General features: G+C 49.8%; 12 protein-coding genes across 12 annotated transcripts; 6 read left to right on the forward strand and 6 right to left on the reverse strand.

The window, feature by feature from the left end:
• Nucleotides 1-2,154: 2,154 nt before the first annotated feature.
• Nucleotides 2,155-3,562, forward strand: gprC (the record flags this gene model as incomplete). Its single annotated transcript, XM_058452240.1, has 3 exons — nt 2,155-2,804; nt 2,861-3,093; nt 3,156-3,562. 3 exons carry the CDS (start codon nt 2,155-2,157, stop codon nt 3,560-3,562), a joined length of 1,290 nt encoding a protein of 429 aa, XP_058308778.1.
• A 951-nt stretch (nt 3,563-4,513) lies between these two features.
• On the reverse strand, nt 4,514-5,002 carry N7498_005179 (GNAT family N-acetyltransferase; the record flags this gene model as incomplete). The annotated part of the gene is made up of 1 exon (XM_058452241.1): nt 4,514-5,002. One exon carries the CDS (start codon nt 5,000-5,002, stop codon nt 4,514-4,516), a length of 489 nt encoding a protein of 162 aa, XP_058308779.1.
• A 491-nt stretch (nt 5,003-5,493) lies between these two features.
• Nucleotides 5,494-6,274, forward strand: N7498_005180 (uncharacterized protein; the record flags this gene model as incomplete). Its single annotated transcript, XM_058452242.1, has 4 exons — nt 5,494-5,694; nt 5,816-5,863; nt 5,924-6,051; nt 6,085-6,274. The coding sequence occupies 4 exons, from the start codon at nt 5,494-5,496 to the stop codon at nt 6,272-6,274; spliced, it is 567 nt and encodes a 188-aa protein (XP_058308780.1).
• Nucleotides 6,275-7,661: 1,387 nt separating this feature from the next.
• N7498_005181 (putative glycosyl hydrolase) lies at nt 7,662-8,911 on the forward strand (the record flags this gene model as incomplete). Its single annotated transcript, XM_058452243.1, has 3 exons — nt 7,662-8,138; nt 8,192-8,448; nt 8,506-8,911. The coding sequence occupies 3 exons, from the start codon at nt 7,662-7,664 to the stop codon at nt 8,909-8,911; spliced, it is 1,140 nt and encodes a 379-aa protein (XP_058308781.1).
• Nucleotides 8,912-9,082: 171 nt separating this feature from the next.
• Nucleotides 9,083-9,726, reverse strand: N7498_005182 (uncharacterized protein; the record flags this gene model as incomplete). The annotated part of the gene is made up of 2 exons (XM_058452244.1): nt 9,083-9,567; nt 9,615-9,726. 2 exons carry the CDS (start codon nt 9,724-9,726, stop codon nt 9,083-9,085), a joined length of 597 nt encoding a protein of 198 aa, XP_058308782.1.
• A 107-nt stretch (nt 9,727-9,833) lies between these two features.
• Nucleotides 9,834-10,561, forward strand: N7498_005183 (glutathione S-transferase family protein; the record flags this gene model as incomplete). The annotated part of the gene is made up of 2 exons (XM_058452245.1): nt 9,834-10,219; nt 10,276-10,561. 2 exons carry the CDS (start codon nt 9,834-9,836, stop codon nt 10,559-10,561), a joined length of 672 nt encoding a protein of 223 aa, XP_058308783.1.
• Nucleotides 10,562-11,535: 974 nt separating this feature from the next.
• N7498_005184 (GMC family oxidoreductase) lies at nt 11,536-13,438 on the forward strand (the record flags this gene model as incomplete). Its single annotated transcript, XM_058452246.1, has 3 exons — nt 11,536-13,072; nt 13,126-13,289; nt 13,340-13,438. 3 exons carry the CDS (start codon nt 11,536-11,538, stop codon nt 13,418-13,420), a joined length of 1,782 nt encoding a protein of 593 aa, XP_058308784.1. The 3' UTR covers nt 13,421-13,438.
• Nucleotides 13,439-13,825: 387 nt separating this feature from the next.
• N7498_005185 (uncharacterized protein) lies at nt 13,826-15,345 on the reverse strand (the record flags this gene model as incomplete). The annotated part of the gene is made up of 5 exons (XM_058452247.1): nt 13,826-14,095; nt 14,159-14,270; nt 14,320-15,042; nt 15,111-15,162; nt 15,231-15,345. The coding sequence occupies 5 exons, from the start codon at nt 15,343-15,345 to the stop codon at nt 13,826-13,828; spliced, it is 1,272 nt and encodes a 423-aa protein (XP_058308785.1).
• A 1,454-nt stretch (nt 15,346-16,799) lies between these two features.
• Nucleotides 16,800-18,648, reverse strand: N7498_005186 (uncharacterized protein; the record flags this gene model as incomplete). Its single annotated transcript, XM_058452248.1, has 5 exons — nt 18,366-18,648; nt 18,253-18,300; nt 17,896-18,196; nt 17,487-17,830; nt 16,800-17,432 (listed from the first exon to the last, which is right to left on the reverse strand). Exons 1-5 carry the CDS (start codon nt 18,606-18,608, stop codon nt 16,800-16,802), a joined length of 1,569 nt encoding a protein of 522 aa, XP_058308786.1. The 5' UTR covers nt 18,609-18,648.
• Nucleotides 18,649-18,940: 292 nt separating this feature from the next.
• Nucleotides 18,941-20,333, reverse strand: N7498_005187 (uncharacterized protein; the record flags this gene model as incomplete). The annotated part of the gene is made up of 3 exons (XM_058452249.1): nt 18,941-19,052; nt 19,125-19,914; nt 20,192-20,333. The coding sequence occupies 3 exons, from the start codon at nt 20,331-20,333 to the stop codon at nt 18,941-18,943; spliced, it is 1,044 nt and encodes a 347-aa protein (XP_058308787.1).
• A 1,681-nt stretch (nt 20,334-22,014) lies between these two features.
• N7498_005188 (uncharacterized protein) lies at nt 22,015-23,197 on the forward strand (the record flags this gene model as incomplete). Its single annotated transcript, XM_058452250.1, has 2 exons — nt 22,015-22,346; nt 22,399-23,197. 2 exons carry the CDS (start codon nt 22,015-22,017, stop codon nt 23,195-23,197), a joined length of 1,131 nt encoding a protein of 376 aa, XP_058308788.1.
• A 153-nt stretch (nt 23,198-23,350) lies between these two features.
• N7498_005189 (serine hydrolase domain-containing protein) lies at nt 23,351-24,490 on the reverse strand (the record flags this gene model as incomplete). Its single annotated transcript, XM_058452251.1, has 1 exon — nt 23,351-24,490. The coding sequence occupies one exon, from the start codon at nt 24,488-24,490 to the stop codon at nt 23,351-23,353; it is 1,140 nt and encodes a 379-aa protein (XP_058308789.1).
• Nucleotides 24,491-25,672: the final 1,182 nt, after the last annotated feature.

The following is a 25,672-nucleotide window of genomic DNA, read 5'->3' on the forward strand; positions in this document are numbered from 1 at the left end:
CATGATCATCCAAGGGACCGGTACACGGTCGAAATAATCCGTGAGCGTCCAGCACGGGCCTGGAAACGTCTGATTTTGCCTACTAACAAACCTTATTCTGCAGATTTCATGGTGACGGTCAGCTAGAACGGGAAATCTCAGATGAGAGCGCGGAGATGAGCGCTTGAAAATGTCATCCACTCATAACCCAATGAGGAAAACGGTTTGCACTAAGATGGAGATCAGCAGTGCCGATTCCTTCTCAGGTGAGAGTTTCTTTATTCCTCACGAACCATGTCATCAGGGGCGTGTTTCGGCAGTTACAATACATGACGACTGCCCGGAGGGATTGAAATCTGGGAGGATCGGCTACAGGGGCTTCAATCATCTATTGAAGATCTATCCTGGGCCTGGCCCTTCCCCGGACTGTCGAGCTAGATCGAACTAAGAGGCACGGTTCTAAGAAAACGGGCACGGGCAGGGCTCAAATTGTCTCGAATAGCCTTTCGGTACTATCGAAAGCTAGATATCAATCTCGCGGCGGGGAGGAGTGAATCTGCAAAAGAAGGTTCGGTGGGACGGGGAGTGACTGGTGAGGGCCAACGACAAGGCTTTGTTCCGACATTGCAAAAGCGGTAGAAAGTTTCCCTGACACCCTGTTTACTCCGTAGATTCGAGTCCGACGCCACGTCGAAATTAGATCGGCAGGCCTAGCGTGGGGGGAGCTAACTTTTCCAGTGGAAAAAGGGCAGGTGAAGGAGAATCAATTAAGGTGGGCCCTATGGCAGGGCAAATGATAACCATGGTTCTGAAATACGGCTGAGGTGCATCGTCCCGAATGCTCATCATCATCCTACGGTGGGTTTGTCTTCGTCTTTGTTTGGTTGGCTGAAGTCAAATTTGCTGGCCCTGGAACGTGGTCCTCGGTCGCGGTGCGGGAACTGCCGTTTCTACATTCTTTCGCCCGTTTTCTAATGTCGGTCTGCTCGGGGCGCACATTCCACTGTGGAACGGATGGGAATAGGAGCTGCGCAATCTCCACGATCGCTGCTAGCGGCTCAGAGGTGCCGTGTGTCACCATTACCATCCCGGTCCTTGATCTCCTCGCGGATCGTGCCCGGTCTCCATCCACTGACCGCGCTAGTTCGTTTGAGGAGCGCAGTCGCGCATCATCACCTTTCGTGGACTCGACACGCGGTGAACCTTGCCCATGTCTTCCGCTAGCGTTCCAGAAGGCTTGCCCCTGCAGCCCCAAAAACAAGGATGATGGGATCCAAGACTGTGAGTGGTCGGCGCCGTTGTCTCATTCCTCCATAGCGGACCTGACGCGGAGAGTAAGTTTGTGGCGTTACTTCATATGCTTACATCCCGCAAAGTTCACCGGTCTGACAACCGTCCTAAAAACAAGAACTTTTGACAATGCTCCGATTCCTGCCATGGATAGTGGCGTCCCTGAACCGGCCAATTCCGTGGCTTTTTGGCATAGGGCAGGCTTGGGCGGAGATCGTGGTGGGTATTAGCCGTCTGGGCCAACCGATGCCCCGTTTTATTCGACTTCTCGTGGCAGAAACTTCCCACATCTCCCCACTTGTCTGAGGGAGTTGGCCCGAAAGTGGAGCCAATTTTTGCTATTCTGGATCGTGCAAGACTATCAGTCATGGACTCTGCTACCGGCCCTAACGGAGATGATCCTAAGACCGTGCCAAAAAAAGGTGTTACCGTGGAGTCCCCAATCATGACAGGGAAAAGCCTGTGTGAATCCGATTTCTATCCTCTCCTTAGTCTAGCGGCCTTATGCTCTTCTTAATCTAGTGGCTTTAGTGTCTTTAGAGTTCACTTCACGGTACTGAGTATCTTTGTGGCTTCTGTCCCATCGCTGCGGATCTGGGCTCAAATAACTTTAATAATCTTGTTCCGCACTTCTATTTGCCTCCCTTGTCGTCCTTCATTTTTCCCGTCCGGTCATTTTTGGGTGAGGCTCGAGGTATCAACGGATCGATTGTTCGTTTGATAGTCTCGGTTTTCCTGTCGGTGCACGTTGAGCGAGTTTCGACCTCTACCTCTGACGCCGATATCCTCTCGAGACCAGTTTCACATTCGTTGCCCGTTCGCGCGTCGGATGGTTTTACAAAACAGCTCATAGTTTGATCTGTGACTACACAGAGACTGTCGAAAATGGCCGCCCTCTTCCTAATGAGCCTCATGCAGAGGACCGACCCCTTAGGAAATGAACTGGACCGCCGATTGACCAACCAAGTCACGTTGGATATTGATCCCTTGCCCAAGGCGCAAAGGCAGGGTCTCATTGCCGTCTCCATTCTGGCCTTTCTCTCATTCCTTGCCACGGGAGGTCTTCTCTCCTTCATTACCTACCGATTGCTCTTCTGGAAAGGAAACTACCAGAGATATATTGGTTACAACCAGTATATTATCCTGATTTACAACCTGGTCCTGGCAGACTTTCAACAATCCCTTGCCTTCCTTATCTGCCTCAAATGGATCATCACCGACAAGATCAAGTCCGGCACCGCTGCGTGCTTTTTGCAGGGTCTTTGGCTTCAGATCGGTGACCCCGGATCCGGCCTGTTTGTGCTTGCCATCGCCTTCCACACTTTTCTGCTTGTCGTATGGGGCAAGAAGCTGTCTCACAAAGTATTCATCTGCTTCGTCGTTGGCGTGTGGTCTTTCATTGCCCTCATCGTGATCATTCCACTGGGAATGTACGGAGCCGACGTCTTCATCCCCTCCGGTGCCTGGTGCTGGATCAGCGAGGAATACGAGACTGTTCGTCTTTGGACTCACTATATTTGGATTTTCCTGGCTGAGTGAGTATTAATTGTCATTATTGGGTCTTCTGAACGCTAATCCGGGATATCATCAGGTTCGGCACGGTTTGTCTCTACTCCGTCATGTACTTTCAGCTCCGAAAACAAATTGCTGCATCATCTATCCTCGGAAATAGTCAATTGGAGAGCTTGAAGCGTCTGAGACGTGTGGTCGGATACATGACGATCTACCCCATTGTCTATATCGTTCTATCGCTGCCGCTTGCTGCGGGTCGTATGGCTACCGCTAACGGCAGCACTCCCTCCATCACTTTCTTCTGCTGTGCCGGTTAGTACAAGTCACAACATTTCTTCGCTGGACTCGGGTCAACTAACCTTTTGCTCCTACAGGTGCCATCATGACCAGCTCGGGTCTTGTCGACGTGACTCTCTACACCCTTACCCGCCGCGCTCTCATCGTCGACTCCGAGCCCAGCGGCGACCGCTCCTATAACAAGGTCGCCAGTAGCAAGGGACGCCGCGGTGACACCCACCTCACAACCATCACCGCTCATCCCGCAACTCGCAAGATGGGCCCTAGCGACGACACCATCATCGAGCGGGAGGGCTCCACCGACAACATCGTGCAACCGGGTGTCGAAATGAGCCCAATGGGCAAGGTGTTCCAGGAGACAACGATCGAGATCACAACCGAACCTGCATACCCCGGAGAAGGTTCCAGCGAGCGCTCGAGCAAAGATGACTTCCAGAAAGACGATTTCCATGAAGCCCCATCGCGAAAGATGTGGCGACGATAAATCAAGCGCTGTTTCAACCGAAATTCTTCAAGCTACATATTTTCCAGGATTTGTGCTTTTCTCATGATCGCTGCATATACGAATCTTTTCAGTGTTGCACCCTATTAATAACCTCTTCGCCTTCCTTTTTCTATGATCTCGGCGTGAGATGTTGGTGCCTCCCCTTTTCTGACATTTTCTTTTCTCTTTATTTACCTTTCTACGACTTCTCACACCCTGATCTTCGTTCATGACTGAGCTTTGTACATATTTTCGAAAGGGGGCAAAGGTGCCTTCTGGTCTGTGGTGGCATGGATTATGAAGATACTCATGTATATCCACTCCGTTGGATTGGACTTCCAGAAATACTTCACAAGACAATACACATTTTTTTTCAGTTTGATCAATTCCACCAACCGCGGCAACCCATAGATAGCTGGGCGTTCAGGACCGGTTCACAGGTGTCTGCAAAAATGGCAGTTTCCGACACTACAGCCATTATAGGATACTGATGTTGTCCAAGGAGACCAGGAACATTAAGCTAGCTACGAAAGAAGGACGCAAAGCAGGGGAAATACGAGTGCTGAAGAGAAGAGAAACAATCTTCTCACAAATTCTCTGAATTGTGGATCACGTAGGATTGCGGTAGGATGGTATGAAATCACGGCATCTCAGATTGAATAGCTAATATAGCCCCTGATCATCTTGTGCTAAAGTTGGGTGTGCGCTGTACCTTGCCTGCTCGGTCTGTGCTAATTGGCAATTGCGGGCCACAAAGCAAAACGACTCGCTACTCTATGAAGATTTCAACATCATATAGTGGGGTTTTGATATCCGATAGCCTAGTTGGTCTCTAAAAATCACTGCAATAATAATATCAAAATCGTAGAGCTTTCAGTGTGTCACATAACAAAAATTAAATCTGTTGTATCCATACACACTACCCACACAAGCCTGAACGGGTTGCTCTCTTCAGTCCAAAGATTTCCGAAAGTATACCCTCTCAAATCCATCTTCCGTCCTTCTTTCCGTCTCGGAAAAGCCAAGTTTGACATAAAGCCCCAGATTCTCATACATTTTGACGTTTGTGTAGAGCGTCAAGCCAGAGTGACCCCGTGACTTTGCAATGTCTTCCGCGTAGCCCATCAAAACTCGCCCATATCCAAGGCCTTGGGCTGAGGGATCGACCACTAGGTTATTGATCTCAATAGAATCCGACGGGAGGTCAGATCGGAGCATTATGGAGCCCATTATCTTTCCATTGGATTTTTGCAGGACAAAAATCTCGTGCGTATGCATGAGTTGATGATAATCCGTCGTCATTGGAGCTGGTGGTTTACCGATTCGCTCGATGTACTTGAAATATGCAGCGTCGACCATAGTCTTGATCATTGGGATATTTTCAGGCATGGCCTTGGTGATGGATATGCCATCTTTGGAGTAGCGAGGCAGTTCGGTCATTATTACGTCGCGGAGCGCAAGACAGGACCTGACCGAAAGATGAAATCACTTCGGCGATTTGGGATTGTCCGCCAGTGATTTGTATGAAGTAGCTTATTAGCTCACAGGTACCCGAGAAAGACGTGATGGCAACTTTGAGAGGAGGATGTTGGTGATCTCCACTCGGGAGGAATGACTCAGAATTAACGACCTCGCAAAACTTGACGCATCCGAGAATTATCTGCGAAACATCTTGTTAGGTATTTGATTGGGTATCAATTTCGGTATGCGAATGATTCCATTGCTTTTTATCTTAACTATTAACGCTAAGAAGTTCCTGTCCGTTGCAACGCCCCACTGGTCTGGGGCCCACCTCCACTATAACGCACACAAAAGTATTATCATCGCTAAAGACAGTAGGCGGTGGCGGTTGGCTAATGGAGCTAAGGTAACTGCGCTAGAGAAATTACTTATCCTTCATATCTCCCAATTCATCTCAAAAATCTTCTATTATGCTGCTTCCTCGCCCGCGGGAATTCGGAAACGAGCCCGACAATCCTAGAATCACTGTTTGGACAGAACTATTAGTCCCACCTAGAGAGGAGCTTGATACTACCCAATGGGCTCAATATTTCCAACCGCTGGTTCAGCATCCAGACCACAGGGGCTCTGTGTGGGCAAGGGTCCAGGAGCGTCCTAATATAGTTATCCTGGTAACATATGAGTAATACCAAAAGGCATGAACCGTTAGTCCACTAATTTATGTCCGTAGTATGGCAAACAACCTCGGCTCTAAAGGACTTTAGAGCATCCCCTTCCGCCCAGCTTTACTAGGAGAATCTTGGGGCTAGAGGAATAGTACCTGTGGCCTCTTATGAGGTAGTACATAGCTAGGCAAATTAGTTTAGTTCTTTATTATCATCATTCGTTCAATTGTTCTAGGTCTACTTTTCGGCACCTATGACAGAAGCCCAGCGGGCCCAAATCTCCCAACTTAAGGGTATATGCCCACCAGCTATGGGGTTTAGTATTCCTCATCGTGAACTCGACCAGTCACATCATCCCGAGCAGTGATGGGCCACCTAAACAGAATCCCTGTATAGCCAGGAAGTCCAGTTAATACTATGGCCGCATTTTTGGCAGGATGCAAAGAAGGCCGAGTATAGGAATAGCTATACAGACATTATTGAGTATAGCTGTGTAGTTGGTTACCGAACTATAATAGAGGATTTTAGCGCCAAGCTTGAAGAAGTAGGCCCAGTGGAATGGAAAGAAGAGTTTTGTGATTTTTAGAAATTTCGACCTATTTGAATACAGTCAGTCTCCTCACTTCATTTACTTTAGGGTGCTAGATATGCGTTAAAGGAGAGCGAGCTATCATCAGTAGGATACTGCGAGCGAAGAAATTCTCTTTTTAATCAAATTACTCAAGAACAATCGATCTTGGCCTATCTGAGCTTCAATGAGTGCCGGAATCTCTCCCGTTTATTGATGACCTCTTGTTCGCAACAACACTCTCAATTCCATATTTGGCTTCACCGACTTAATGTCTCACTAGGTTTTCTGTGGTCCGAGCGAGCTGAATCGCCATTATCAAAGAGGACACATTTCCATTTCACCAAGATGCATGTCTTGCCCTGGCGACCGAGCGCCTTGCGGAAGAACGGCTGGAGAAAGGAAAATTAATTCAACGCGCCAAAATTTCATGTCTTGGTTTCGCGAGCGGGTACAGCAATCGGTGTCAGAGCTTAAAAAGCATATCGCAACCACTCCGATATACTGAGGCATTTAGCGCCGGGGAAGAATTACGACTTCCAGCTGACGTCAGAACAGTAGGTGTGCATTGACATGTGGTGCATCTGAGAGACAATGCATGTTTCATGCACGCGAGGAAACTTTCCAGCGTGTCTAGCTTGAGTGCATAAACCTAATTCAGCCATGGGAGGTTGAGGCTGCACGAGATCAGTATGATAGAGTGCAGTCCGTGCTGTCTAACTAGGACTTATCAGGGTTGGTGAAGCGCTAAAGTGATCGGAGCCCAAGCGATAACGGTCGCCCAATCAACTTTATCTACGACCGACCCACGGAAATGCCCGTCCATCGGGGCAAGGGAGTTGATTGTCCCGCGAATCAGTGACGGTTTTAGACATATAGGACCCTCTCGGGCTCAGGGGTGGATAGAGAGCGGGTCTCGAAAACAATTCGGAGAAGTTTTCAGTCATACCACGCATATGTATCACAGCTGCAGGAGAAGATGGAGAGCTACGGCGGGGCCTTGCAAGGGATGCGGGTCTATCGTAGTCCGTCTTAGCTTTGGCGTGAACACGGAACTAGCCATCCCTTGATAGATACGCCAATTCTCAAGCCGGCCGAGGTCAATGCGATCGGGTCGGGTGAGATGATCGGGCTGCCGACTGTCTACAAATCGCAAAATTCAGCCGTGCAGCAATGAAGTCGATCACGCAGATCAGGGGGTTTCGCCTAGGCGCGCCGGTGGATCATTCCAGTGCATCTGGGCTTTCCGGCCAATCAAGGGTCTTCGGCCTCAAGAATGCATATTTATTTTGCCCTTGGATTATGTGTCCAGGAACCTGACCTGAAGATCCAATCCGTGTATTTAAACAGGGCGCATGCGCCGACATTTCACCTGGATAGGTTCTAGCGCTGGCACACCTGGATCATGTTGTTCTCTTCTCACGGTCTTCTTGCCTGTTCGCTCACCACGTTTGTTTTCTCAGGTGCTACGGTTGCCGATGATGCGAGGTCAAGAGCGCAGGATGCTCTGAACACGCTTCAAGGCTGGTACAATAACGGTACTGGTCTCTGGGATACATGTGGATGGTGGAATGGCGCCAATGCCATGACTGCTATTGCTGATCTAGCTTTGGTTGATCCGTCTGTCATGGACACCGCGACCTACGTTTTCAACAACACATTGATCAAGGCTCCTGCCCAGAACCCTCACCCGGGCCCCGAGATCAAGAGCAAAAGTGCGCGTGATTTGAACATGCGGGTAAACAGCGCTGTCAATGCCTCGGAGTGGGTTGATTCGGCCTATGATGATGACGCATGGTGGGCCCTTGCATGGATTGCTGCGTACGATGTCACCGAGGACAACCAATATCTTCAGCTGGCGGAAGGAATTTTCGATGACTTGGTATGTTTGGTTTATTCCTCTATCGGATTTCTTTGGTACTAATTTCATCGCAGACCAAGGCTTGGGGTACCCGCTGCAGTGGCGGTGGCATTCCATGGAACCCGAGCAACACCTACGTCAACGCAATTACCAACGAGCTCTTCCTCTCTACCGCAGCACACCTTGCGAATCGCGTGTATTCGAGGAAACAGTACTACGTCGATTGGGCACAGAAGGAGTGGAACTGGTTCGTGGCCCAGGGCTTCATCGGTGCAAACAACACCATCAACGATGGACTTTTACAAAACTGCCAAAACAACGGTGCCACCGTGTATGTTCACCACCACTCAGCAGTCCATTTTGTCCACGCTAACGGTATCTCTTCCAGCTGGTCCTACAACCAAGGTGTTGTCCTCGGCGGCCTCGTCGAGCTGAACAAGGCCGCACCCAACGACACTTACCTCGAGTTCGCTAACAAAATCGCAAAGGCCGCAATTGAGACCTTGACCGACTCCAACAAGGTCTTACATGACTGGTGTGAGCCCAACAACTGCGAGCCCGACGCGACTCAATTCAAGGGCATTTTCATGCGCAACTTGCAAATGCTGCAGCGCGTATCACCCCACGACATCTACAAGGAGGTGATCATCAGCTCTGCGAACAGTATCTGGGCCAACGACCGAAACGCAAAGGGTCAACTCGGCGTTGATTGGTCTGGTGCGCCGAGCGATCCCACGAATGCTTCTACTCAGAGTTCTGCATTGGATGCCCTGGTTGCCGCTATTTCTGTTTGAAATCGCGGACTCATCCGCTGATTCTCATTCTCGATTTTTAATGGTTCTTACTCGCGGGACTTTCGGCGGCTATAGACTATTTTGTTCATGATACCACGATTCCTTCGGGATACGAAATCTTGATGACATTTCTACTCCTATTTCCTGTCTACCAACTAGTACGTACCTGGTTTACGTGTCCAAGTGAACGGCGATCGGGCTGACGGCCCATTGTATCACACATGTGGCATTCATCTGACGGATCGTAACATTGCTTCCCTTGACAACGGATGGATTCCCAATATGGCGGGATAAAGCGAGCTCATGCATTTCGCATGCATCGCCATACAGAATCACCAAACGTGTCAGTCCGGCACCCCGAGCCCAAGTGAAGATCTCTGCAGACGAGTAAACCAAATTCATGCGGCCAAGATCGTAATCCGCAACATGGAATTTAGAATCGCGGTCATTGAACGACAGCTTGCCACCCAGCTGAGGTATAATGACATTCCCTTGACTTGTCGGTACTGTGATGGTGTATTGCGTGTTTTCAAGCGAGCTGAAATCAGCATGCCTTATCAAGTAAGATTGGTCTCTGTGCCATTTGCAAGAAGCGGAGTCAATGCAATCGACACCGGAGTCCCGTAGAAACCGTGCCGTCGAGTAGGTTGGAGATACTTTGAGGAAGTTTGCTTCCAGCTTCTGCTAGCTGTACTTCTCGCACCAGAGTCCTGCTCCTCGGTGATTGCTGGGCTGTAGTGCCAAGCATCAACAGGCTGAATAAGGTCGGGCTTGCACTTAAACGGCTCAGCTTTCCATACATCACTCCATGACATCATTTCGAGTTCATACCCGTCCCCTCCGCATTCTTCGGTTTTCCCCTCACGAAACATTTCACAACTCCCAAGAACAATTTCAAAGAACATTATCTCGGACGTACATCATGAACGCTCATCTACAACCCCTTATTTTGCACGCCCACTCCTCGGGTCCAAATCCGGTTAAGATCGCGATCGCGTTGGAGTCGCTCCACATCCCATACGTCGTCAAAACGTGGGACTTCAGTGACGACCCCAACACTGGAGTGAAAGGCACCACATTTTTGAAGATCAACGAGAACGGCCGCGTACCTGCCCTTGAAGACCCAAACACAGGTGTCGTGTCATGGGAATCTGGCGCATGCATGAACTACGTCCGCCGAGTATACGACATCGGAAACGCGATCGGGCCTCCCGGTGGTTCGGCGCAGGAATTGGTTGATTTCGATAAGTGGGAATATTTCCTGCTCACGACCCTGGGTCCGATGACTGGCCAGACGAACTGGTTCACGTTAGTACACTCTCCACCTCGAGAAGCTCCCTTGCAATAACAGTTACCACGTAAAGACATTATCACCCGACCAAGAACGACGATGCGTTGAAGAGATACCAGGAGCAGACTGATCGCTGCTACGATGTCCTTGAGGGGCAGTTGCAGAAGTCGGGAGGCACAAGTATCCTCCCAAGCCGGGTTACGGCGGTCGACTACCACTTTGAGCCTTGGGTGCGGCAACATACATTTGCCCGCCTTTCCTTGGACAACTATCCATTGATCACCAAGTGGCTCGGTCTGATGGACTCTCGTGAGGAGGTTCAAGAGGCCTACTGTAAAATCCGCGGCATTGGAAAGTAGATAGCCTTATGATAGCTCATAGAGCATGACAATAGGCCTTTCTTCAGTGCCTTCCTTCGTGCTATTAGCCATTATCTCTGACGCCTTCTTCTTGCGAGTGCGTACGTCAAGACAGTAATAATGTGATTGTTTTCCTGACCGAATATGACAACCCGATCCAAGATAATGAGATCCCTTACTCGGAGGTGCCCAAGCAATCATCATCAGCTGAGTTGTTGATCTTCTCTGGGCCAATTTTGTGGCCCCTCTGTTTGGCCCTGTTTATTCATGGTACACCAGCCTGACCACGAACTGGTTCCTGACCGGTGTACCCCTTACACAGGAGCAGAAACACTCGGCGAAGGATTTTTAAGGAATCTCATGCAAGTGCCTAGTTTAGATCTCTATTACAACACCTGCTACGTATTGGTTAGTCCTGATCGGACCAGCCAGGGCTCTTCAGTTATCGTGGCAAAGCTAGTCACCGCTCTCCGAGTACATGCATGCGTCACGGAAATTCTTAAAACATGCGGGCCGAGGTTCAAATACGAGTGCCAAGTTATCACCGAGTTTTTGCCGGGCTCGGCAGCATCCGTCATACCCACACTGCCCATGTTGAAGTGACCGTGGCTGCGATTCAACAGAATTGATTTCAGATTCGTGTGGGGATTCTTTTTCCCCTCATGAGGGGTCAAGCACAGCCGGTATAACCGTCCAATATGGTGCCCACTCTAGTGACGACAAAGGCCGCAGATGCGCCTTCCATTATTAGTGCCCCCTGGAGCTACCAACTAACTGTATTGAGTAGCACTACCAATGCGAAGGATTGACGTTGCCATGTTGTCGCTCGGAACCCGGCAAAGATGAAGATATAACCTTATAAAACCGACAGTTTGCCCTGTCAATATCTGCTTCACACATCAAATCTTCAAGACATTGAACCCACAACACACCCACCTTCCACGGCTATCTTTCCACAAACACAACCCTCAAACATGGCAACCGTCTCCAATGGCTCTGAGTACGACTTTATCGTCGTCGGCGGTGGTACGGCTGGCAATGTCGTTGCTGGTCGACTCGCTGAAAACCCCGACGTCCGTATCCTGGTTGTTGAAGCCGGTATTCCGAACCCGGACCAAATCGAAGAAATATCCACGCCGTCAAAAGCCTTCACCCTTCGCGGTAGCAAGTATGACTGGGCTTACAAAACGACTATGATAAAGCGCGACGACTACGAGCGCATTGAAAAGCCCAATACTCGTGGAAAGGCCCTCGGTGGAAGTTCCTGTGCCAATTACTTCACCTGGATCCCGGGCTCGAAAGCCACCTTTGACGAATGGGAGAAATTTGGCGGTCGAGACTGGAACTGGAACAGCTGCGTGGATTATCTGCGCAAGTGCGCCACATATCACGACGATGAGAAGATGTATCCGGCCGAACTGAGCAAGATTGGGACCGGGGGTCCTGTGCAAATCTCCCATGCAGACTTGGTTCCGGAGATGCAACCCTTCCGCGATGCCCTTACTCAAGCTTGGGTCTCTAAAGACCAGCCTCTGACCGAGGATATCTTTTCAGGAGAAATGAAAGGTCTCACGCACTGTGTAGACACCATTCACAAGGGCGAGCGACAGGGTAGCTTCCTATATCTGAAGAACAAGCCTAACGTGACAATCCTCTATGGCGTTCAGTCAAAGCAGTTGATTATCGATCCGACAACACGAATTTGCTCCGGTGTCACTGTGATCAACGAGGCCTCCAAGACCGAGATCAGCATTTATGCTACTCGCGAGGTGATTCTGTCTCAAGGTGTTTTTGAAACGCCCAAACTTCTTATGCTTAGCGGTGTCGGCCCAGCGGCGGAACTAGCTAAGCATGGGATCGATCTTGTTGTTAACTCCGATCACGTTGGTCAGCATCTCTTGGACCACCCAATTGTGCCCTTCGTACTTCAGGTCAAGGATGGCTATTGCCTGGATGATCACATTCTCCGACCCGGTCCTCTCTATGACCAGGCACTGGCAACTTACCAGCGTGAAAAGACAGGCCCTGCAAGCTCCGGCTTTTTGGAGCTTGTGGGATTCCCTCGCATTGATGAACGACTAGAAAAGTACCCAGCCTACCGTGAGGCCAAGGTTGCGAATGGTGGATTGGATCCATTTGGACCCGCGGGCCAGCCTCACTTTGAGCTCGACTTCGTCGGCCTATTTAGCAGCGCATTCCAGTGGCACTTCCCTCTACCAGAGCAGGGAAGCTACATGACTGTCATTGTCGATCTGCTGCGACCCTTGTCCGAGGGCGAGGTTACCCTGAACAGCTCGAACGCCCAGGTTCAGCCCAACATTAACCTCAACTTCTTTGCCAATGACTTGGACATTATGGCCATGCGTGAGGGCGTGCGATGGACATATGATGTTTTGACCAACGGCGCTGGGTTCAAGGACATAGTCGTCCGCGAGTACCCCTGGAAAATGCCTCTCCATTCTGATGATGAGATGGACAAGGCTGTTCTGGATCGAAGCCAGACGGGATTCCGTAAGATCGCCCCTTCTCGCCAGCACTCGCAATAGCACTAACGCAACTCCCAGATCCCTGCGGTACGGCACGACTCTCGAAGAGCATCCACCAAGGTGTGGTTGACTCGAAGCTCCGAGTTCATGGAGTGCGCAACCTCAGGATTGCGGATGCGTCCGTCATCCCCGTGATCCCTGACTGCCGTATTCAAAACTCGGTGTACATGATTGGCGAGAAAGTGAGTGACAATGCTGCAATATCTGACGAGGTGGCTAACACATACCTTAGGCTGCGGATATGATCAAATCTAAGCATGAGGATCTCTATCAGTTAGATAGACTTTCGTACTTTAGCCCCAGCAAATTGTAATCTAGATCTTTCGCCTTGAGAAATTCAAGGAAACATCATTCGCAAACAAGTTTTCACTACCTTTTTTTTTCGCTTAAAACACAGAATACATTGGATCAAAAATTGCCTTTGCAAAATTTCTCAGATCAACCAAACAAGGAAGCAAGAAGCTTTATTCATTATCCAGTAGTTCTACCAATCATATCAAACCAGAGCAATAGTCAAGTATGAGTGATCAGAAGAGGGTTTTCACTATGCTATTATCAACAATCTTAGGCAAGAAATTGGTTAGAGCAACATAAATTTTACTGGGTTGTCGTATCATTGCCTATTTAAAGCTCTTTTTGATTTGACCTATACACAAAATAATAAATATTGAGTAAAAGGAATATATCACCCGCTGTTCATTGTTCGAGACTCCAATATTCAAATTCGGGCATGCTCAGCGATCAGGTTGGAAGTGTTGGGGAGGCTGTCGATAGCCGAACGATCGATCTGGTCGATCGATTGGAAGCCAGCTTCTTCCATCAGAATATCGAATTCTGCAAGGAAGCTCTTCATGACATGACGCACACCCGGCTCACCGGCAATGCTAAGTCCCCATACCCAAAGGCGTCCCAAGAAAACGAATTTGGCTCCGAGCGCCAGGGCCTTGAAGGCATCGGCAGCGCTGCGCACACCTGAGTCGAACATAATCTGCAAGTAGTTATTAGTTATTGTTCTTTACGGCTATAAATCCTTGATTTCCTGGAAACATACGTAGATATTGTCTCCAACAGCGTCGACAATTTTCTCTAGGGCATCAAGACTAGCAATAGCACCATCAACCTGGCGACCGGCATGGTTTGTCACGACTATGCCATCGATTCCACTAAGATAGGTCAGTAATGTTTAAAACGAATGTGGGACTAATGACGAACAGCTCAACACATTTCTTCGCAGATTCCACGCTCTGGATACCCTTCAGGCAGAACGGCCGGCCACCGCTGATTCTCTTCCATTGGGCCATCGTCCACTTGACCTTTTCCCAGGTATGGGCACGGCCATGCCAGATGTTCTCATCAATCCACTTGGCACCTGCCTCTTTAGGGTGGGTCTTAGGGTCAATCCCAGCCTCCTTAAGGCGTTTCTGGAAGACAGGGTCCTGCAGACCAAGGTCGCCTGCTCCATGGTCATGATAGAAAGCGTAGTTGCCGGTGAAGACGTCGTTATGGCGCCAGCCAAGGGACCAGGTGTCGGTAGTTAGCATGCACGCATCATAGCCAGAGTCCCAGGCACGCTGCATCATAGAAATTGCCTGTTCATCATCATGACTTTGGTATAGCTGGAAAAAGCGAGGGCCGTCTCCGTTGGCTTTTCCGACATCCTCGATGCTATAGCTTCCAGCAGAAGAAAGGCAGTAGGCCAGATTCAGTTCCTCCGCAACCTTTGCCACAGAGAGTTCACCAGTCGGATGATAGATGCGGTTGATGCCAATAGGAGCAAAACCGATGGGCGCGGAGACCTTGTGGCCGAAAATCTCGGTGGCCGTGTCCCGGGTGTTGGTGTCAACCAGAGTACGCGGCACAATGCGATGGCGGTAAAATGCCTGGCGATTCGCTAAATGGGTCCACGAAACACCAGCGTTGCACGACGAGTAATACCTAAAGATAGGTGAGCAAGGCCATTTGCAAATCAAAGGAAAAGTCGTTAAAAATAAAGTAATACTTACCATCCGCCTTGGGACAACTTCTCCTTTGCTAGTTTTTCAATCTCGGCTGGGTCTAAACCACAAATGCCGGAGGCAACTCATTAGGAATTGATAACAAATAAAGCTACCGAGATCACATACCAGTATTGAAGAGAGGGTACTGGCCGAAGTTCGAGTTCCAAAACGCTTCACGCCGGTAAAGTGACCACTGGGGGGTGGTTCTAAGCTTGATGTTCGGGTTGTTCGGGTCGGACATATTCGCTGTATCTATAATGAAGAAGACCTTCAAGAAAGTTTCGGTGGGTTGGAAGAAGCTCCTGAGTTACTTTGAATAAAATAGAGGATGATACGGAATTCCGGGGTCGGGATAAAGGGGGAAAGGGATGATATTCGGGATTTGGATAGAGGAGGAAAGGGATCGGTATTTATACCAAATGCTACGTGAGCAAGGAATCATAGTTGTCACCAAGTTCTCGCTGAACGTCGCCAAAGTTGAGAGTTTTTTTGACGTCATTGGTGTTCAACCTTACCGAAAATTGACCACGGTTAAATGGTACGGCAACCGGATACATTTGCGAGTGACCGAATGTCGGCTTCAGCGGCACTCGAGTGCGGTGTATAGTGCTCGATAGCTCTCGACCGAGAGGTAGATGAGCCAACTCATCTTTCCGCCCGCGTAAGATACCTGAGATCCAAATATATGCCAATCATCTCGATAAGAAGAAAATCGGGCCGATCTTTTGGAACACCTCCTTGCCCCACAAACCGCCAGTGTTACCGTGGAACCAGTAGACTGTCTCGGCCGATATGTTCTCATTTCTAAACTGCCTCTTCTCTTGTTTCGGAGACCCGGAATTTAGAGGGGGGTGGAATTAAGATTTCTATCTAGGCTGTGCTCGTGGCAACAAGCTCGGAGGAAAGGTAGAATCCAGCCATGTCAATATACACATATTAGATTGATGTTGGACATTTAGGTATCTATTACGCCCCTGCAACACCCAGCTACTTGATGGGATATTCAATGAACGATGAGCCACGGACAACCAACTAATCCCAGGAACTGCACACTGGCTCCAAGTCACGTGCATTCAAATGTATGTCGGAACGAATGCAACAGTTGGGGGATCCCGTTATGGCAAAAAGCCTGCATATAGGTGCCGTAAGATCGTCTTAGATTTATGCTCAACATGGCGACCGGATAAATTGGTTATCTGATGGAACTACTTTCCTATGCAGTCAGGTTTCCCTACACTTTGCCAGATTTAGGCATACAGCAATGTAGAGTTCTTTTCACCTCACATGGTTAAATTTGAAACCACCTCAAGTTGCTGCTGCGATAAAAACAATTTATTAAAGGCTACCAAAATTGGATTATGCAAGTCCTAAGCTCTTTGCCTTGAAAGCATTACCCAAACACCTTGCGGCGTGGATAAACCTATTCCAGGGCAAGAAACGGAACATTTGACTATCAGGACGTAATCAAGCTGACCTTTCATGGAGACGACTAAAATCCACGCCATTTCTATCCTGACTCAATATTGGACAAAGAGACCTCCTTCTTTCTTAAACTCAAACAACCCCACCCTTTTGCAGAATCGTGGCTTGTAGTCTCGCAATATTTCACACATACAGGATCGACACGCGTTGTGTCGTCAGTAAGCGAGAAATTTCGGTGTAAATTTTACCGGTGTGGGATAATTGGTGAACATCTTAGAGGTAGAGGGTGTCCCGAGAGGACGTGCCTCCGATTGACTCGTCGCTGACCGACGGCGACAGCGAGTTCTCGTCATCGTTTTGTTCGATCGGTGTAATATATTTGTCGGTATTGAGATCGAGGGTGTGCGCGCGGTGGTTAAAGCGGCACTGCCAGCTCTTGACGGCCTTACAGTTGGGCTTCTGGCAAATATGGCCCAAGTAACACTTGATGGATCGGCAAGCACCGCCTTTGGGGCAGGGGTGCTGGAGAGAGAGGTACCTGAGTACCTCGATGATGGTGTCAGATACATCACTGTGGTCATACGGACAGCTCATATCACCACACTCTCCCGACAGATGATAGCTGTTGCAGACCTTGGCTTCCTTGGCACGGCGGTGGTAACGGTCCATAGCATCCGCGGACGGGTGAGGGCAGTATGCATCGAGGCGATCCCCATCCTTATTGACAGGAATATAGTCCTCGGCTTCAGCCTTGCTCGGCAAGGTGGTGGCGAAGAGCTCCAGTGGGCGACCGACAATGGCTGGAGTAGACCATAGTTTCTTAGGAGATTCATCCGTTGGCTTAGACAGCTGCTGATTTGGCATAATATGTTGCTTGATGCAACCGTTACCGTACTTGCAAATTCCCTACTGACACATCAGATTCTGTAGCCTGCGATGCAGGGACTCATAGTAACTAACCTTTTGGAAATGCTTGCACACTGGCTTAGTGCTGCACCCATTTGTGCCATTGATTCCGTTGGTGCCATTGGTGCCAGGGGTGGTATTCATGGTATTAATAGCCTTTGTGCTGAGGGGGCCGATTGGTTTTGTAGTAGTTAGGGGGGTAGACATGAATACCGATGGCAGCTCCTTGATCGGTAGATCAAACCCTTCGAATTCGCGGTGGAAAGAGGCGGCTTTGATAAGAGTGATTTTGTCACTGCCCCGATGAGGGGTCAGTAGGAAGCCAAAGCCCGTGTCATGACATCCGGCAAAGTAGATATGCCGACATTGATTGAGATCCACAAATAGGCGAAACATCTCTGTATTCAAAGTACTGGTTAGCAGAGCTTCCTCTTCCTTCGATTTGTGATAAAGAGTTACCAACCTCTGATCTTGAAATCACTGCCTTCTCTCTTGTCGGCGGCATCAACAAAATCGAACAGACCCTCTGCGCGGTTGAAGCCCGAGGCGAAGGGTGAGAGGGAGCGAGCCTCGTGGCCTACCATGCCAGCGCGGGCAAGGACCTTTGACAGTCCCAGCATATTGGCGTAAACACGGACCATGACACGGCAGTTCTCTGCTTGCAGTCCCATAGTGGAGTGCATTAGCTCTTTCACGGAATCGCTCAGCTCGCGGGCCGCATCGATTCCGCCCTCGCTGCCGGCCTTGAGAAAGCGCTCCTTGAACTAAGAAGGGTTGAGCCGGTTGACCGTAGATGATAGAATGAGGAGAATGATCTTACAAGGTAGCCATCTCCATCAACGAGAACCAGTACAAATGGGTTCCGCTCCTGTGATCCAATTAGTCTTGGAGATTCAAATGAGTGCAGTTTAATTAAGTGCTAATAGATCGTACCTGACCACGAGCCTGTCGTTTGTACTTCTCCCGGCCCTCTTTCACTTCCTCGTAGTCGCTTTTCAGAGAGCTGTAGTCTGACAGAAGGCTTTGGAACTGGCTGAGCAGGTTCTGAAGATTGTCATTGTGCTTTTTGTTCTCCACAGACAAGGATGCGAGGTGGTCATGCAAGGAATCTATATCCGATTCCCTCAACATCTTGACAAGGTCTCTGGGAAGGCATACGCCTGTCCCATGCAGCATAAGAGGAAGGCGTGATCCGAAACCATCCAATCGAGCAAGAAAAAGTGGTTGGAAAGTCCAAAAGTAAGAAGTATCTGTAGCTCTAGGGGAATGGCAATACGGGGGGAGTGAAAACAAATTTGTAGCTTCGTGGCAGGCGGTCAGTGTGCATAATAGTGGGGTCATCATGTGATGCGCGCCTTTATCCACTCGGCTCTTCTTTCGCTTCTTTCACTTCTTTGGCTTCTTTCACTTCTTTGGCTTCTTTCATTTCGCATCTGCCTTCTTTTCGTGGATTACTATGGGACTAGGTGTGCTTATATGGCTGGAAACCTTGCATTTATGCCCTCCTGTTAAGGAAGAGCGGGCAACATCTGCAACTCTACAAAGTCACTCATAACATGCAGAAACGACTCGGTGGAATCAACGAAACCAAAATACCCTTTCTTTTTAGCCTTGGCCATACTGTTGGTTGGTCTTGTGTCAGCATGTACCTCTTGCGCTAACTGTCAGAACTTTATCTCGGAGGAGGCTTACCTCAGCTGAATGGGGTACGTCATGCTCACGGCCTGGTCTGTGAAACCAAAGACACGATCCACATCCCTGAACTTCTTCTCTCGCAACCCGTGTCTTTCAGCAATCTCCCCCCACGCCTTTTGGACCTCCGGCTCCTTTGCCCACTCCACCAGAGTGAATCGGAATCGCAGCGCACCGGGCGACCCATAACCGCGGGGTGGTCGATTGGGCAGCGTAATCGACTGATAAGTGGCCCGATCACTCGTGTCAGGACCCCTCCACTGCATGTCGAAACGCTCGGCCAATTTGGGCCAGAATTTGCTCCACGAGAAAGAGTAGTCATCTGCGGCATTGAAGCTTTCGTCTTTGACATCTTCGGTCAGAACAATCCATTCTGACAGATAGCTATTCGCCTGTGCGCTCGAAAGCGAGATGGGCTGCTCCCACGCGACCGGATCGCCCGGGTATTCCAAGGGCAGGTTGAGATGCTTCTGCACGGTTGCATAGATCCCCAGAGGGTAACACAAGTTCATGGCTGCGTCAGGGACGGCCCCGAGGATATGGGACGGGCGCGTCGTGTTCCATCCGATCCCATGCTTCTGCGCAAAGGCTTTCAGGTAGTCTTCCTGGTTGTAATAGAAGTTGGGGCCCATCAAAACCCGAGGGTCGGACTCTTCTTGAGGGAAAACGGTAGGCCCGAGATGCACTCCGTAGTATTTGGCTCCAAGTTGCAGCAGCACCCTCTTGGGAATGGTCTTGTTAATCTCCAGGCATTCAAGGAAGTGTGATAGAAGTTGGGCTGGAGTGTTCTCTATTAGACTTCAGACCACCCATAGCTTCGCCTTATAATCACTTACTGTTGACGGTCACAATCTCATCCGCCGCACTCCATATCCCTTCCCCTTCCTTAGGAGCGGGTTGGATATAGGCAAAAAAGAACACATAGTCAGCATGCACTCCTCTATCCGCTAGCTGTGCCGCGATCTTTTCGGGTGATTGCAGTAGGTCAACCGGTATGTGCTCGACATGATCCGGCCATGAACCATACGGTGGTCGGCGCGACAGCGCGTAGATCTTTCGCCATCGACGAGGACTTTCACAAAGCACCTTTAATTGATGGGCGCCAGAAATCCCGTTACTACCGGTAACTATCGCGGTGAGCCCGTTAATGTCCTGCGAGAATTCAGGAAGGCCGTGGTAGATGGATTTGGTCTGGATGACTTGAGTCATGGTTAGTTTTTCGGTTGTAAAGCCACTCGTCACTGTTCCACATTCGCCTTTCATACTCCCCGCACTTGGAGCCGAGGGAAGCTTTGTGGTGAACGGTGATGACTTCATGCTTTATAAGCTCCCCAGCCGTTTCCGACGATCAAGGCAATACTCGCCAATGATAATGGCCTTTCAAGTGTTGAAGATTGCTCGGCATCTTTCTGCCCCGATGGCTGCTGATTGGTCAGCCAAAGCCCATGAAGCTATTCACAACTAGGCTGCATGATATGCAGTATGCTCATCTACATCACCTTTTCCTTGGGTTTCTATCCAGTTCTTTTATGGACCACCGAGTAGCGGTGTGAAAGAATAGACCTATATGCATTTCCCTTAGAAAATAGTTCTCAAGTAGAGGATATAAATACTTCCCTGAGAACAACCAGAAAACAGTATCAGAATATACCCTCGATTTCTATGTCCATCCTCTTTCATCTGATTCACCCTTTTATTTCTCAACATCAAGCTCACTGGTGGCGTTGTCTAAGTAAAGTGGAATATATTTTCCGCCCGCCATCGCGATCGTAGAGATCCGAAAGTTGAGAAATGTTGAGAAATAAAGGGGTAGGTCAGATGAAAGAGGATGGACGTGGAAATTCAGGGTATATTCTGATACTGTTTTCTGGTTGTTCTCAGGGGAGTATTTATACCCTCTACTTGAGAACTATTTTCTAAGGGAAATGCATATAGGTCTATTCTTTCACACCGCTACTCGGTGGTCCATAAAAGAACTGGATACAAACCTAAGGAAAAGGTGATGTAGATGAGCATAATGCATATACGCGCGGATCATGCAGCCCAGTTTCAAATAACTATTTAGCCTCATGGGCTTAGCTGACCAATCAGCAGCCGCTAGGGCGGAGAAATGCCGACAAGTGTTGGTGCCTTAGGATGAGGGCTCCAATATTCAACACGAAATACCTACGTACCCAGGTAATGGAAAGACGTGTGGATAATGTATTTAGACACAATGTACTTAAGACTGTTCCTCGGTATTTCCCTGAAAATAGTATATCGGTTTGAATTGACCAAAATTGAAGTTCATAGATAGTGGAGCCTCGTGTGGTGGCCGAGGTCCCGATCGCAACAGAAGGTCCATCCGATCAAAATTCCCCCAAACTGTCCGCTACATGACATCCGGGAATGTAAAGGTCTTTAGATTTATTTAAAACGTCCGTACAAAGGATATAGTGCAGTCCGAGCAAAAATGGATGGGGGGAGGCCAGGTCAATCAGCCATTTAGACCGACTGAGCCCCTTGAAGGAACTCAGCTAATCATTTAATTCTTGGTGAGCCGAAATTAGTTATCATACGCTTTGAATAATCATAATCACATTGCAACGGGTGCCGGGTAAGCGGGCTAATCCCATTTGGGTATGCAGAACGCGAGGAGTGGACGGAAGCCTGGGGAAGCCAAGCGTAGTTCATGTGAAAATGACAGTGATCGACAGCCGGTACCGATCGGCCGTATCAGAGATTCTACACTTCGGTTCGCTTCACAGCAACGTGCTTGTCAGCCTCGGCCTGCAAGGTCCACACATGATTCTCGGCGCGTCATCGATATAAACAGCTCGAACCCCCACGCGAAACCCCGGATTTTGCAACTTCCCTTCAATCGATGCTAATTGAGAGTTCCACCGCAACCATGAGATACGTCCTCTTCTCGCTGAGCGCATTCGCCTTCTACGCCATCTTCTACTTCTCTTATATTAACGGCCTTGATGCACTGGGCCACAAGGCCATCGACTCCGGAAAGCTCCCGGGCGTGAATGCACCCTTGCGCACTCACTATACCGGCGTGGAACCAATTGACCGGATTTTGAGCTTGTTGACGGTGTTCTTCTATCCTGCGCTGGATGGACAGAGTCCAACTCTTCTGCTCCACAGCATTGGCTTTTCCGGTACTTTTGGAGCTGCCTGGACCCTGGTCGTCCTGGAGTCGTGGCGCAAGGGGAATGCGGGAACGATCGCTGCTTTGTAGGTCGCTTTTCTCAACGGGGCATTTACAAATTACTGACATCCGAGATAGCCCTGCGATCTTTGGCCTCGCAGCTCAGCTGTTTACCTTTGCGTTCGCGGCACCCCTGATCTGCGGCCTACAGCTGGGATGCTCTATCACGGCGCGTCGCCCTCACGCGGACAACATCCGCGTTCCTCGCGTAGTTCTTGCCGTGTTGCCTGCGATCTTCGTAATCGGATTCATGCTTCCCACTCACGCAATGGTGTTGCCGACCCCTGACTTGATCTCCGTGGACATGAAGCAGATTGCCATTGCAATTTGGCAGCCGTGGCCCGCCTATGTTTCGATTCTGACCACTGTGGCCTACTACGTCCTGTCGCCTTTCTTCGCGGACAACCAACGTTCTTCGATGTCCAGTCTGCGCTGGGTGTATGCATTCGCATTCGTGAATGCTTCCCTCAGCCACCTTGTTTCTTGGATCGTGTCCCTCGCCACCGTTGTGGTTCCTGCTCTGTTCGAAGACCGATTCCTTGACTCTCTTCACCCGTCCAAGGTGTTCTCTGTCCCGTTGCCTTGGTCTGGATTGAAGGTGGACTCGGTGGCTGATGGTGTGCATGTCTTCTTGCGCTGGGATTATATGATCGGATCCGCCGGTGTCTTCATCTGGGCCCTTACTCTGTACACTGTTGCCCACAAGCAGATCCTCAACACCGTCTCCTGGCCAAGCCTTCTTGTCAAGGTTGGTCTCTTAGCTGCATTGACTGGTCCGACTGGAGCAGCCGTCGAGCTTATGTGGGAGCGTGACGAGCTGGTCTTCCGTGAGACCGAGGGCCCAAAGCAGATCAGCAAGACCAAGAAGTCTACGTGAACACACACGGAGAGCGCAAGATGAAAAGAGCCCCGGTCCGGTAACTGGATTGGCCCGAACAGACTACAATTATGGATGATATGGTACGCCTTTGTGAATAACTATATTTATAGTCACTTCTTGAATTCGAGATGTATTCAATGCTGAGTAGAGCTAAAGTGAATCCACGATCTTGTAAATCTCCCTCACGAAGAGCTCGGTGTTTGCATTGCCCAAAGTGCCCGCACTCATCTTGTTCATAGCATAGCCAATGGTCATCCGACGATCGAGATCCATGATAATCATCGAACCACCCCAGCCACCCCAGAAGCAAACGCGACCCTCTGGGATCCAAGGAACAGTCTGAGGCATAGAGAGCCCGACACCAAGACCGAAACGGAAGAATTGCCCCAATACTAGATCCACCCCGCTGACTTGCTCCTCAAGCAGGCGGTTAATAACGTCCGGCGAGAGGTACCGCTTGCCATCGACGATACCATTCAAGGAAACCATCGAGCCAATACGAGCCATGGAACGTGCATTACCGAAGCCATTGGCCGCACCGATCTCAGCGCCTCTGAATCCGGGCGTCATGCATTCCTCGGCCCTGAAAGCTGGCCCTGCGTACGCCTTCGCTGCGACACTTGTGGGTTCCGGGCCGTCCGTAGAACGTGTGACGGGAGGAATCTGCTCAGCCGTGCGAGGCCAATCCTTCTCCGGGACTCCAAGGCTAAAGTCCGCGCCCAAAGGACCAGTAATTTCATCAGCGATAAACTGCTTTAGCGATTTCCCGCTAATGCGTCGGATGATCTCGCCTATTAGATGGCCTTGGTTCGTGAGGTGATATCCGTTGCGCTCACCAGGAGTCCACCAGAGAGGCTGCTTCGCAAGCCACTCCGTTGATTTCTTCGTGTCGTAGACTTCTTCCCAAGTGATGACCGGTTCCCAGCCCGCCACACCGGAAGAATGGCTCAGGATGTGGGACACCTTAACGTTTTCCTTTCCGTTTGCCGCGAACTCCGGCCAGTATTTGGAGACCTTCTCGTTCGGATCGAGCAGGCCGCGGTCGACAAGTATCAGAGCTGCCAGGTTGGTGACGACTTTGGAGCAGGACCAAACGGCCGCCAGGGTATCCTTGTCCCATGGCTTGGTGCGCTCGGAATCTAAATGGCCACCCCAGATGTCCAGGACATTCTTTCCGTCGATGTTGACGCAGATAGATGCACCAAGTTCGGATTCATTCGCGATTTGCTGTGCCAGGAGTTCGCGGACCGAGTTGAATACGGGTTCACAGTCGCCGTGTGTCTCAGCCATCATGAGGAAAGGAACGCGCTCGGTATCGGTGGATATGTTGATAGGAAAAGATGAGAGAGGGTAGGGGATCACATATTGATCGTGAATGATTTCCAACTAGAACCATGGTTTGAAATCAAGCTGTGATTACGAATCATGAAAATGTGAGTGTTGCGGAATCCAAGCAGGCGAAGTGGTCCCTGTGGGCACTGGGACCGTCCCAATCGGGTACGTGATATGCCTCGGCCACAGAATCCATTTTGCACAGCTTGGATCTGCAGCCCTATTCGCGATCACAGAAAGCGGAACCATCAATGATCTACATCTCGAATCGAGGACCCCAGTCAAGGTGCGAAATTTCTAGGTGATAGCAAATCCCGTCTTGAGAGTTCTCCAGCCCCGGGAACCATCAATTCATACTGCCGGGGTGGCTGGCAAGAATTTAACAACTGGGTCGCTTGGTCCTGAAGGGAAATATGCTCCGAAACAGTGGTTCAGACCCCGACGGGTATCCATTTATACATTTTGTGGGTGATCTGCACTGATAACGCCACCGATGTCGGCAATTAACATTACCCGCGAACTATCCCTACACATCCCGCGAACAGCTAGCACCCAGATCTCTTATATTTTCGTAATTTGACAATTCTTAGTTCTCGAAATGGCAGCAACAAAGGTAAATTTTCAACGGTTTTCAATTTCAAAGCCTTGTCCATGACGGGAAGAACGTCCCGGGGTTCGGCCGGAGTTCGGATCAATCAGGGAAGACAACACTCATGACGCTGTAGACAGCCGGTGCCGACTCAACGAGGGAATGAAACCGAAGCATACAGGAACCGAGTCTTCGGTTCTTTGGACTTACAGAAAGCCATGGACGCCATCTCCTAGAGTCGCTAGCATTTCCAATAAGCATCTGCTGAACTGCCTAGCAAGATGGAGAACGCGAACTCGTCTTCCGCTCGGGGCAGAAGATAGCGACTACCTAAGCACTGTCGCGACGGGCGTGAATTGTCGCTCATCACAGTATGAATGCATCACCCCAGACAATCTCAGTCGACGACCCACCAGCCACGACAACGTCGAGCTCGAACGCATCAACACTTCTCGCCTCCAACATCGGTCTACTGTAGGCTCCGGCCCCGGACAGAACCTGGGAGTGCAATGAGCTGGTACACTTCTCGGGTGTCTTGCTCTAATCATGGT

Source organism: Penicillium cinerascens, assembly GCF_028974065.1.
Source record: "Penicillium cinerascens strain IBT 15544 chromosome Unknown contig_5_segment0_segment0, whole genome shotgun sequence".
Classification (NCBI taxonomy): Eukaryota; Fungi; Ascomycota; class Eurotiomycetes; order Eurotiales; family Aspergillaceae; genus Penicillium; species Penicillium cinerascens.